Genomic DNA, 13273 nt, shown 5'->3' with positions numbered 1-13273 from the left:
TTCAGTACCAACAGTAGTGGTATTAATATTAGCTAAGGCATATTAAGGTTGATAGGGAGGATAGACAAATTATATTAGTGGCTTCGTTAACTAAATTACATCGGATGCCATTTGTTACTTAAAATGCCATTCGTGGGTACGTGGGGGGCAAGCGTGTGTCAGGTCTTCGTTGGGCTTGAGGACTCTTTCAAGGAGGATGGCAGGAGCCCTCCTGTCACCAGCCCTCCCTTCTGTACGACACCCTGCTTAAGTGCACATTCTGTCGCGTCCTGGCTACTGTTTACAGAACAGCTCCAGCAAAAACCTGTGTGCTCTCACTTGAACTCATTACAAGAGCTGGCGACAAAATATGAAATACTTGACCGTTCCCCCAGTACATGTGTTGTCGGTGACGTTACGTACGTTTCGTACAGCATACGCGTAGTGTATACGTAATTGAAGCGGCCAAACATTCTCGGAATGGACTTGGTTATATACATCCTTTAATTTAATTCCTACATTAAGATGAGACTTAAAAACAAGTAAAAAATGTTAATATAGACTACACACCCTCATGAAACAAAGGAATTTTGGCTAGCCATCGGACAAAGACAGCCGTTGCATCGCACGCATGTTCAAGTGCGCTTTTGCAGCCATCTGGAATACTTCTTCCTTACGATGTTAAGAAGCTACTGGAGCTATGCACTTTTGGAATCTAGTTTGTAAACTCATTTCTTTAGAACTCATTTATGCGTTTAGTTTGTTGTCTACGTACGGGAAGTAAAGAATGTTCAACATACGTACATACAAAGGAATAATATCCTCACGGGAAAAGTGTTATTGGCAAGCAGCTGCTAAGGTTTGTGCTCCCTGTGTCCTTTCCATGCAAGTGTTCACCTGGTGTTCAAGGCTGAGTTTATGTATGTGTGAACCAATAGCGATGTGGCTGATAGAATAGGTATGTAACTGATAGAATAGGTATATATGGAGGGACAAGTATGTGAGTATATTGACTTCAAGCTTTCGTGACTGCAGGAATTCATATTCTTTGGGTCTTCCTGATGACCGCTTGTGTTGCGATTGAAACGTCGTAGTTTTTTGTTATTTTGTTATTTTCTTTGAACCTATCTTTACCAAAAGGCCCAAAGAATATGTGAGTATTGTCTGCATACAGTATTTATTCAGGTCCAGGTACCACTTGCCACTGTTGACGTGCATAGAGAGGAATTTAATCTGGATCATTGGGATCTCAGTGCAGTGTGCAGTTGACTATGGCACTGCTACTCATTCTTTCTCTTCTCTCACACAGTCTCCCTCCACACAACCCACGCACTCGAACATAATCATACATTCGCACACACGATTGATAAAACAAGTAATTAATACTGAGTACTCAGCTAAAATTCTATACTGACATGTTCTATGTACAGATACTGAGCAGTGGTAGTACATTTTCTGTGCTTTATTGCCCAATTTAAAACCTGCCACGGAGCTCCTTTATGCTTTCACGCCATGATAATACAGACAGTGAGCTGTGCGTTCCTGTACACGTGGCGTGTAAATTGACACTGTACAATATTAAGCCAGCGATGAAATTACAGTTTCTGCTGCCAGTTTTCAGACACCCGGTGGCGAAATGCACGCAGCGCCTGCCAGGCTGCCACAAAACACAATCTGTTTCTGTAATTTTTCATCCAAGGCTAATAGGAAGTTCGGTCTGATTTTGCTGCATTTTATTTGAGGTGTTGACGCAATGTTGCTTAAAATAACGTTCGGTTTAAACAAATTTAGGGAAAGGAAGAGCGTGTTCGATTTGTGTTTTTGATAATCGCTTTTGATCATGTGCAGCTTGTTCCAGTAGACATTGCCCGAGCTTATGTGCAAAATGTATATTTTTCAACTTTACACAAATTACTGTGTTGCAAGTGACATTATAGTAAAATGATACTCACAGCCTTGCTCAATTTCTGAAAGCATATACATAAAAGAACCACAAAGTGCTTACAAATGCCGCTTCATCAAAACAACACAGGCAACCCTGTTGCTGGGCAGTCGTTTCACCTATGTTGGTTTGCCACGTCCATTTTGTTGGGAAGACCAGAATGTTATTCAATAAAATAATGTATAATATTACAATTTTCAAATACAAGTTAATCTGGCTCTAAGGTTACACATAGGACCCACCGATATGAGCAATGGAAGTAAAGCATTTGGATTTTAGGCATGTCTGTTTTGCAGCGCCAACAATTCTTTTTTTACTAATATGCCTCAGTTTATATCATCACCACCCCAGATGTATCCCCCACAATATTGCCATGCTAGAATAATTCTCGCTTCTGTACCTTGAGATGATGTCATCATTCCATCCCCATGGTGGTCGTACGCTCGTTTGACTGCCATGGCGTTGCCAGTTGCAGCCATTGGCCATCATCACTTCTAGCTCCATGTCCTGCCTCAGCCCACTTTCCTTCACAGTCAATATTGTGTCTAGGGATGAGTAGTGCTAAAAACCACTTGATTTTTGAAAAAAACAAAGTTAGCCTGACTTTTATTTCCATTTGAATAAGCATGAGCTGAGATACAGTTGAATAATGTATTATCTGTCGGATCAACTTTGACATGTGATCATCTGCACCATTAGGATCACATCGTAAACAATGTTTATTGTCCCCTTCAAAAGGTATGCATGGCACATCGTGTGATTATTATTCTCTGGCAACCATTTAATTACAGCGATAGAATCTGGAACCTATCAAATAGGAGTGCTCTACTTTAATGAGTATTGAGGCCAAAAGCCCCCCAATGATTGTCATTTTAATGTAGCCTAAACAGTTAAATTGGCCATTAACATATACACACCACACATACCGTTCAATATGTCGAGATTACCATAACCATCACATTGATGATATGGATTTACCGAACATAAAAAAACCGAGATCACCCTTGGTATTTATTTCACTTGGAGCCAGTGTTTAAGACCAAGCCATTCACTCTGCCATTGGAAAGAAAATACCTTTAACTTTTTCATTTTAAAGATTACAGACCTATTTTATCCTGTACAGAATGCAGCCTCAATTGCTCTTAAGTAACATGGTTTAAAATACCATAGGGGAACATTTATTACTGCATTCTTTCAACGGGCACAGAGTGGTTTGCACTCCACACTATGCAGCTGGAGCTGTAATAATGCTAGTGTGTTTTATTCTGGAAGGAAAGTTGTGCCTATGGTAACTGTCTACACAAATGGTCTTGATGCATGGCATTGTGGGTGGAACTCATTTTACATTTACATTTCAGGCCAAAGCTATTGCTGCTGGGTAAAAGATGGCTGGACAGCCTTGGTCATTGACAGCGAGCCACTTTGCCCAGGCATGGCATGTCTTTCCTTAATTTTCCAAAATTCATCCTCATGGATGTTAAGGCCCTACAACTTGTTTTTAGGCCAATTTACAAATGGCCAACTAAAACACCTCGGGCATTAATAATCATCACATCTAAAAAATATTGACTGTCATAAGTTAATTGTTTGCATTATAATTTTATGTCAGGATGGTACAAGGTCCATCATCATACAAATAAAGCAACATGCAGTGCAATAAATCTGCCACGTAAAAAAAACATTGTGCTGTTTATACTGCCATGAAATAAATATCTGTGGTTGCAGCCTTCAACATGAGAATGCATTGGTAGATCATGCATGCTGGGTCAGGTTCCTATCTGCTGAATGAAACGGAACTCGCCGTGAACATACCCTTACATCAGTACTGCAGCTTGACTTGTAAAAACCTTCCCTTCAACACCACCCCACCTTAAAGTTTTCGACGTGTGTTTTTTTTATTAGAAGTGACAAAACTTAACTTTCGCACCCATTACATTGAACACAAGAATCTTAGAAAACGTTCATTGTATTTTTTGCACACGTTCATGACCTCATCCATTGTCCGTCTGCATGTTCAATCACTGATCCACTGTCATCAATTTCTGTCTCTTCGTGGAACATTGGTGGTAGTTCAGTGGTGCGTGTGGAACATTACTCGTAGATCAATGTTGACCCAACTGTTTGTCGGCCGTGTTTGTGCACAGGGGAGTAAAGACCAGCTTCAGGAGGTTTGGGAGGAAAGCGATGGGTTGGACCCGGAACAGTTTGAGCCCAAGACGTTCTTTAAACTGCACGGTGAGTGTCAAGACACCACTCAAACCCGTCGCTGCGAGTAGTTACAACATACCTGTACATATCCCACTGGAAGTGGAATTATTTTAACCGGTTGCTTTTGTTTGATTTACCTAGTCTTACCTTGCCTTTGCACTGTGCTAAGGATGGGGGTGCTTTCTTTTTAACTTGGGCAACCATAATCAAAGGTGTATTGGACACAATTGGTATTATGGTATAAGAATAGGTTTTACCCTTTTAACTGGCACAAAAACTGACACCTTTATTCAAGGCATCATGTTTGCAATACCCACAACACAAGCAGTCAAAATGCAAACAAAAAAAGACAACTCTGATAATAATATGCACTGTCCTTGAATTTGATTGGTCCACACCCGAGACAGCTTTTCTTAGAGCCTAGTCTCCATTGGTGTTGGACCAGAAGACGCCAAAAGGCGTACAACTCAAAAACAGCGCACTATCAGAGTATTGAGGGCTCGGGGTGAGCATTAACATTATGAGACCTCCTTTGCCAGAAACAAGATATAAGAATAGGTTTTACCCTTTTAACTGGCACAAAAACTGACACCTTTATTCAAGGCATCATGTTTGCAATAACCACTACACAAGCAGTCAAAATGCAAACAAAAAAAGACAACTCTGATAATAATATGCACTGTCCTTGAATTTGATTGGTCCACACCCGAGACAGCTTTTCTTAGAGCCTAGTCTCCATTGGTGTTGGACCAGAAGATGCCAAAAGGCTCTAGTTAAAAGGGTAAAACCTATTCTTATATCTTGTTTCTGGCAAAGGAGGTCTCATAATGTAAATGCTCACCCCGAGCCCTCAATACTCTGATAGTGCGCTGTTTTTGAGTTGTACGCCTTTTGGCGTCTTCTGGTCCAACACCAATGGAGACTAGGCTCTAAGAAAAGCTGCTCGGGTGTGGACCAATCAAATTCAAGGACAGTGCATATTAATATCAGAGTTGTCTTTTTTTGTTTGCATTTTGACTGCTTGTGTTGTGGTTATTGCAAGCATGATGCCTTGAATAAAGGTGTCAGTTTTTTGTGCCAGTTAAAAGGGTAAAACCTATTCTTATATCTTGTTTCTGGCAAAGGAGGTCTCATAATGTTAATGCTCACCCCGAGCCCTCAATACTCTGATAGTGCGCTGTTTTTGAGTTGTACACCTTTTGGCGTCTTCTGGTCCAACACCAATGGAGACTAGGCTCTAAGAAAAGCTGTCTCGGGTGTGGACCAATCAAATTCAAGGACAGTGCATATTATTATCAGAGTTGTCTTTTTTTGTTTGCATTTTGACTGCTTGTGTTGTGGTTATTGCAAACATGATGCCTTGAATAAAGGTGTCAGTTTTTGTGCCAGTTAAAAGGGTAAAACCTATTCTTATATCTTGTTTCTGGCAAAGGAGGTCTCATAATGGTATTACGGTTGTTTAAAACTCTAAACGAAAACAGTGAAACTGGCCTTTTTACAGCGTTGCGCACAACCATCTTTTGAAAATAATGTGGAGGTATTTTTTTAATTCATTATAGATGACTTATTATAGTGGCAGTTTTAAAATGTTATGTTTATATACCTAGTTAAAAGTATAGATGTAGTTCAGTGAGTAACATGGTATAAAAAATAATGCCTTTTTGTTGTGTTTACAGTGAGATGATTTTTGTACGTGTTTAACATAACAATAGCTGTCACCCATGGTCTAAAATACTTCCATATGTCAACAATAATGTTAAGTGCCTGCACTTACAGAAAAAAAGAAGCAAAATAAATGTTTCCATTTTAGTAAACACAATGGAATGTTTTAGCGGTCTTTATAAAAATGTCTCTGCCATTAATTTAATTAAAAATGTTATCACAAACAAATAGTCACACTTCAAGCACAGTGGATTTATATGTTAATACTCCAGCAGTTTATTAATATATCCTCCAGTGAGCAGCTTGTGTCTGTTGCTGAAAGTGCACAAATAATGGTTATCTTTGAGACACCTATCTGCCCACCCATGAGAGGGTCATTATCAGCTCAGATACAGGCATTACTGGGTGATAACAGCCCTTTGCCTAAAGCCACACGACCATGACAGCAATAGGGGGTTTTCAACTTATGGCCCATGAGGCCAGCACGACTCTGGCTTTACAAACACCCTGCTGCAATACATCTGTGTGTTCAATGAGGCCCATCCAAGGAAATTATAACCTTCTGTCGCCATGCAGTTTATCATTATGGCTTACCTTAAGTGAAATTCAGAGACCCTTTCGGTAATATTTTAAAACTGATAGATAATGTTCCTGTCTAAATTCTGGAACAATGTTTCAGAGCATTTCAACGAAGAAACGACTGGCTTCAAAATCTGCCACTTGAAATCTGGCGCAAATGTACCAGTCCACTAATTTATGATTGTTATTTGAATTATGTTTTGTGTAGATATAACATTCTTCATGCAACTCTCACCGTGAACAAATTCGTTTCATTTCGTGTTATAAACTGGAGCTGTCATTTAGCAATTCTGAGATCAGGCATTTCGTTTCCCTACATATTATGTATACCACGGGCAAGTTATAAACATTGCCCATTGTGACATTCATAGGTAATTATAGCGCTAAACCCCAAGCCATACACATCACTGCAGCATGCCAAATTGAATGCAGTAATGCAAGCAGACTTTCTAAATATTGTCTTATTGAATAATCGTAATAAAGCACCGAATACTTGTACTTGTTATATTTGACAATTTAAGCCGCAGCTTGTCACTCTCCAATGATCTTGCCTGTGTAATTTTAGTGCACTAATTGCGCATGGTTCTTGTTCAAAGGTACCCAAATAGAAATGATTGCACATGCAGGTTGTGAAATCCAGTGCTGGGCCCTAATGTTAAATACCAGGAGTGTGTCCTATGGACACCTTTTTCCTATAAATCACCGGGACGCAGGCCGGTGGAAAGTTACTTTGAGCTCTCAGTTTCTGTGGGACCTGCGATCTTAAAATGTCCACTACTGCGGCCTCCTTCCAAAGTGATCGAATAGGAGTAATACCAGATGTCGTTTTCCCTAATGGCTATGTTGGGTCTAAGCCAGATAAAACCCTACAATTTACCGGCAAATAGTTTGGCTTAGATGTTTCTGTATTGCAGGTGGCTGTCAGGTTTTTAAGGCTGTTGTGAGAATAAAAGAATGCCCGCTTAAATCTGTCCCACATGTCCACAAACTCGTCATCACGTTTCCGTGAAGTTCAAAAGGGTTTTTTTTCAACTCCCCAAGTCACTGGGATGTAATTTAAGCCTTGACAAGAGGGCCTAAGAATTAACGAGTTGCCATACAATTGAAATTTACGCGAACTTGTTTGTTGTCATGATCTTAGTGAAACTGCACACAGCTGTGATATGGTAAGGATAAGAGGCCATGCATAATTACAGTGGCTGTTAAGGGGGCAAGTAAAGACGGGGGGCATTTTTTTTATGCAGACCTTGAGATAAGATTCCAGCCCATCACTGAGTGCCATAATCTTATTGAGTGTACCCACGTCTACCCTCAAGATGCTGTGCAGGCCCTGTCAGTTAAAGGTCAGCAGCTGCAGGAAGGTTTGGTTTGATTAGTCGACAAAGTGTTATAGGCAACGCAATGGAAATTCCAAACAACAAACAATATAATCCGGTGAACGTTATGGGGGAGTAAAGTTAATGCACAGTAGGATCATAATTTTATCACAACCTATAATTACTATCGGTGTACATATTGTATTCTGTGTTTGAAGTTGTGTACCTCCAACTGTTATTTATCAAGTTTTCATTACTCTAGTTTTATAAAATCAATAGAATAATACATTTTTGGATCAAGAATAAATTGTTATACAAACTAAGCAATTCCCTAACTGCATAATGAGCAGTTAGGGAATTTTGAAATTAGATACTGAACTAAGCTACATTGTTACTTCAAATACCTTATGAGTATGTACTAATTGTATATCACATTGCATTCATGTTAAAGATTACTCAATAAGTAAATAAACCACAAATGTTAATGTGCACATTTATTTAGTACCCAAAAGTGTTTTGCTGTGTCTCATACATATGTAATGATGCACGCAGATTGAGCGATCTTTTTATTTATTTTATAAATGCACAGGTAAATGCCTAAACTCATATCCATTTCAGTTCTTTTCTACCTACTGCAAGGTGCTTTGTGTGTTGTCTACATTTCACAAGTCTGCAGATTAATATAAACAGGTGCCAATCTGCTTGTTGTAAACGGGCACAATGTGCATTGCATGAAACATTCACAATTTAGACTCTTCATTTTCAAATGTGTGGTACTGTAAGTGCCCGCAATGCTCTCTCGTATTTGACATTCAAGTGCGGCTGCTTTCTGAAATGCATTTCTCGATAGAAGGTTACGAGTAGGCCACCGCTGATGCTGTTGTGCACGTTACTGAAATGTCTGTTCTGCGTGTCTTTTATTAAAAGCCACGTTAACATGATGGAGAGCACTCGTTGCACAAAAAAGAGAGCTCATTCATTTTCAGCAGTGGGTTCCTCCAATCAAGGATGTGTCCATCAACTTGTTCTTCCATCTGTGAATCACACAGTGTTTCAACTCCTTCATGATGCACACACAACCTTTTTCCGCAGCCTTGATATGAATAAGTTCTGTGCATATAGAATTAAATTTGTTTCATACAAATCAATTTAATTAATCATGACTTAAAGGTTAACATTTGTTAAGTTCATTAAACATATGTCAGTTTCCTTTTTTACATGAAGCTGACATTTCAGTATCCAGGGTGAAGTTTTTTTTCTTTCATCAAAGTGACAAGAGGTGGCTCTGACTGCTTTGGAAAGGTCGGTATGCCATGGGGCTAGACATTTTTTCTTTGACAGTTGAATGATTGCTTGTGGCATGTTGGCTATTAGGGCTAGGATCACAAGGTATTCATTTATCTTGTCTAGAGGCCAATAGACCTTGTCTGCAAGGCAACCTTGTTGATGGCTTGTTTAAGATTAATCCCATTGAAAAATGTTTGCATAAAAGATTTGAGTATTTGCACAACACATTCGCTTTTCAAATCTTCAGACGTTGACATGAACATGTGGTTATATGAATGTGTATGTGTATAAACATATATAGAGGGCCAGAGAGAAAGTTAACCGCTTTTTTACATTTCATGACTAAACCAAAATAATTAAACCCGTTTGAAACAGTTGAAAGTATTCCTACCAATAAATTATTTTGAAAAAGACTGAAACATTGATCTTAAGTGTAAACAGAGTGTTAAAGAGGGCTGTTACAGCCAGCTTTCTAGTATCTCTGAATCTCAAATAAATATGACGTGGGAATGAGAGAAACACATTTTAATATTCTTCCCAGATGCATCAGGATAGATATAATTATTTTAAAATTTCCTTCGTTAACCTGAATCGTCTTCCGCCGCACCACATAATATAATGTTCGCGCAAATGTTAGGTTTGCATATATCTGATGATGATAACATTCCATCTTACTATCTGGCAAAAGAAATGAGCCAGAAAGCAGGTGTCTGTTTTTTTTGTCAAGGGCCTCGTACCCTCAGTTAAATGAGAATGCAGGTTTACATAATCACGATAGAGGAACCTTTATAGAAGACTAGCGGGAAGTAACCCGGTGTTGCACGGGTCTTAAAAATATTTCAAAACTACTCTTAAACATGTAACAGTAGTGCGTACTGACTGTGGTGGTACCTGCTATGATTACAGCAGTGCATACTGTGGTGGTACCTGCTATGATTACAGCAGTGCATACTGTGGTGGTACCTGCTATGATTACAGCACTGCATACTGTGGTGATACCTGCTATGATTACAGCAGTGCATACTGTGGTGGTACCTAATTTCACTACAGCAGTGCATACTGACTGTGGTGGTACCTGCTATGATTACAGCAGTGCATACCGACTATGGTGATACCTGCTATCACTACAGTAATACATGCTGACCCTATAGCAGTATTTATCGACTCTATAGCACAACGTACTCACCTGACAGAGTGGTGTGGTGAGGCCTCGTCCCGTGCAGAGCCTCCGGCCTCGTCTAGATTGTCCAGCCGGCCGAGGTGGCTGGGTGGGGAGAGAGGGGCTGGGTGGGGAGGGGAGGGTGGGGAGGGGCTGGGTGGGGAGGGTGGGGCTGGGTGGGGAGGGGAGGGTGGGGAGGGAGGGTGGAGCTGGGTGGGGGGTGGCAGGGGTGGGGCTGGGTGGGGAGGGGCTGGTCACCCCGTGGTGCCCTTATAAAACGCAACGTTTAACCTACTCACTCCGGCTTGTGCCCGCCCTCAGTCGGGCATATTTGCGGAATACACCACGTGGTGCCGCCGTTGACCCTGGCCATTGACCGAGCAACCCAACGTTCCTACCAGCTCCCTCCGCAGGAATGTGTTTATGGATTACTGCAATTTATTAATTAATAAAACAATGCTAGAGATGCTGTGTGATTGCAAGTTCTAATGCACCATGTCGGAAGTCTTGGGTTGGAGCCCTTGGTGTGACAAATGAGTCATGAACGTTCTTCCATCTCTCTTCCCAACCAAACTCTGCCCCCCCGCCTCCCACAGCTTTGACTTTTGAAACAGTTTACGTGTGCAGTAATTTTGATGGGCATAGCTGATGGCAGAGTCAACATCAAAAGACGTTCTTAAATCTAAATTCACCTTTTTTATTATTATTTTTTGCTTTTTGGTTCTGCTTCTATAAAATTCGGCACAGCTAGATTGTAAAATAGCACTGTTAGTGTAATGGGAAACCTGTTCTTTACTTTTCACACCTTAAGGTGTATTTTTTAAGTACTCTGCTGTATTCATCGCAATTTAGCTGTGAAAATCAATGTGTTCACAGTTACTGTTATTTAATTATTATTCAAATAATTTTATCCTTTGAAGAGAGCAGGTTGGCATTATAAAAGTGATTCCACAGCGACCGTTGGCGTATTCTCACAGCACTAACTTGAGTAATCCGTTCGCATGCTCCTCTGAATTACATAATCCGATTTGATGTAATCAAGCAACATTTTTTTTGTAGGATAAAGTAAGAGATTTCGCAAATTGTTGTTATTTCTGATCTGTTTAATTTCTCCCAACAGATTCCAATGGTGATACCTTTTTGGATGAGCAAGAGCTGGAGGCTTTGTTCACAAAAGAGGTGAGGAATGCTTAATACAGGGTGCTTCAAAAAAATGGCAACACTTACATGGGACTATCGTTTTTAATGGAAAAAGAACGAATAATACACTGTAACATGATAAAAAAAAAATGCCTCCACTTGTTCGCCATCATTGTCAACACGTGGCCTGGAATCTTTTCCTGGTGTTCTCCAGAGCCCGGAGGCTCATTTTTTGTTGTATTGTTGCAAATTCTCAGAGGTGTTCACATTTGTTTTAAGCACCCTATAATTGATTCATCACAATGGTAGAGATTTGTATGTGAAATTTACAAATTGTGTTCACATTTATATTTTGCATTAATGTCGGGAAAGAAAAGACGTGTATATATATAATTCCTGGAGAGTGAGCGCACGCATTTCATTTTGGCGTGGTGGTGGAACGGGTGGTTAGTGCTTTGTATGTATTTTTTCGAACTTGTTTCGCACCATACGTAGCCAACCGTGTTCATCGGAGGTGCGGGGGAAGGACAAAAAACTAAAGACAAAAAGCATCTTGTGGTGTATTAACATACACATTGGAGAGGTGAAGGTGACCAGGCATTGTGTTAGCCACACTCAGTCTTAATTGAAGCCATGGCAGTCTTAATAAAAGCTGATTAACTGCCTTTGCCCTAACAGTTTGTATGGCTATATGGGAGAAATTTGCATGTGTTCGTTTCATAGAGCACAAGTTATTAAAATAAGACGAACTTATACAAATTATTTATTGTAAAATTTACTATTATACTGTGCCCACCACAGCCCTGTTTTTGGCAGATAGTAAATTGTTTTTATAATGAGTAGTTACACTACATTACAGATACCACCATACTAATTTCTGCTGTCTCACTCAGCAGGCAGATGATAAAGTTCAAACGCAACTTCATTAACTTAACCCCAGCCATGAGGGGAGAGGATGGCTCGGAGTCCCACAGGCTCATGCTATCACCGACTCGAGACTGCATATCGCTTGACTGTCCGGTGCAACGGGGCAGATGTGACGGATCGCACAAGGACCCATGAACCAAAGCCTGTGACCGCGGTCCCATGACCGCCACTGTCACGCATGTGTACTTGGTTTTGTTGGATGATGACAGTAACCAGAGCACGTTTCACGCGTTGTTGATTTATTTTATTTATTATATTTTGCAGGTTGCTGTACAGTGCAACGAGATGTTTGTTTTATTCCAAGCAGCGATAACGCTGGAACTTAATTTCGTCAATCCAATCTGACATTTCCCACCTCCACGTTGGTCAAAATGTTAGGAAATCACCCTGTTGCTGAGTGTGTGTAGAATTGCAGCCTACGGATGTTTCTCAGAGATCCACACAATCAGTACTGGACTTCCTTTGAGCCGGATTAATGTTTAAATCGGCAGTAGTGCTTGCTGCCTGCTTCCAGTCTGGCCATCAAAGCCAGGCAGGTAGAAAGTGGAAACGACTACAGGTGACCATTTCATGGAGTCTTCCCATAACCCCCTGAATCGTGGTGGAAAGCCTGTCTTGGTGCAAACAGGGATCCCTGGGGTTCTTGTGCACCCCCCCACCCCCCACAGTGAGGGGATACCGCTCTCGGGAAAGTTAAGACAGACCACGAGGGGGTTGCATATGAGGGGTCTGCATCCTAGTTGATGCCAAAAATGCCTCAGGACCCAAACATATATCACACCTCTGTCATCACAACCCCCGAAGGTAGGCCTGCAGCAAGTCTCATAAGCAGAATAGAGCAACAACCCTTTTAGAGCTCGAAGGGCTCGACTCATTCCTCAGACCTCTAACCAGGGGCCCTGAACCGGCTGCCTCGTGTCCTGTTGGACATAGCCATGGAGAGAAATCCTCGTTGATCTTGGACTATCTCGAACTCCCGATGAGGAAGATCGCAGCTTTGACTAAAGCAAGGATGAGGGAGGGAATGAGCTGGGGGACTCGGACCCCCTCATGTTTGAGCTAGCCCTGGTTGAA

General features: G+C 40.9%; 1 protein-coding gene across 2 annotated transcripts in view; it reads left to right on the top strand.

Moving 5' to 3' along the window:
- Positions 1 to 13273, top strand: part of LOC116939882 (nucleobindin-2) — a 111381-nt gene that overhangs the window by 37376 nt on the left and 60732 nt on the right. For both annotated transcript variants that reach the window (XM_032948861.2, XM_032948860.2), the window contains exons 7-8: positions 4066 to 4156; positions 11253 to 11311. In XM_032948861.2, the coding sequence (XP_032804752.1) occupies positions 4066 to 4156; positions 11253 to 11311 (150 nt within the window). The remainder of the gene's footprint in view (positions 1 to 4065; positions 4157 to 11252; positions 11312 to 13273) is intronic.

This window comes from Petromyzon marinus, chromosome 7, assembly GCF_048934315.1.
Source record: "Petromyzon marinus isolate PM22_M1 ecotype Great Lakes invasive population chromosome 7, UKy_Petmar_22M1.pri1.0, whole genome shotgun sequence".
NCBI lineage: Eukaryota > Metazoa > Chordata > Hyperoartia > Petromyzontiformes > Petromyzontidae > Petromyzon > Petromyzon marinus.
Note: the sequence above shows the minus strand (reverse complement) of the source record. Positions and strands in the feature narration are given on the sequence as shown.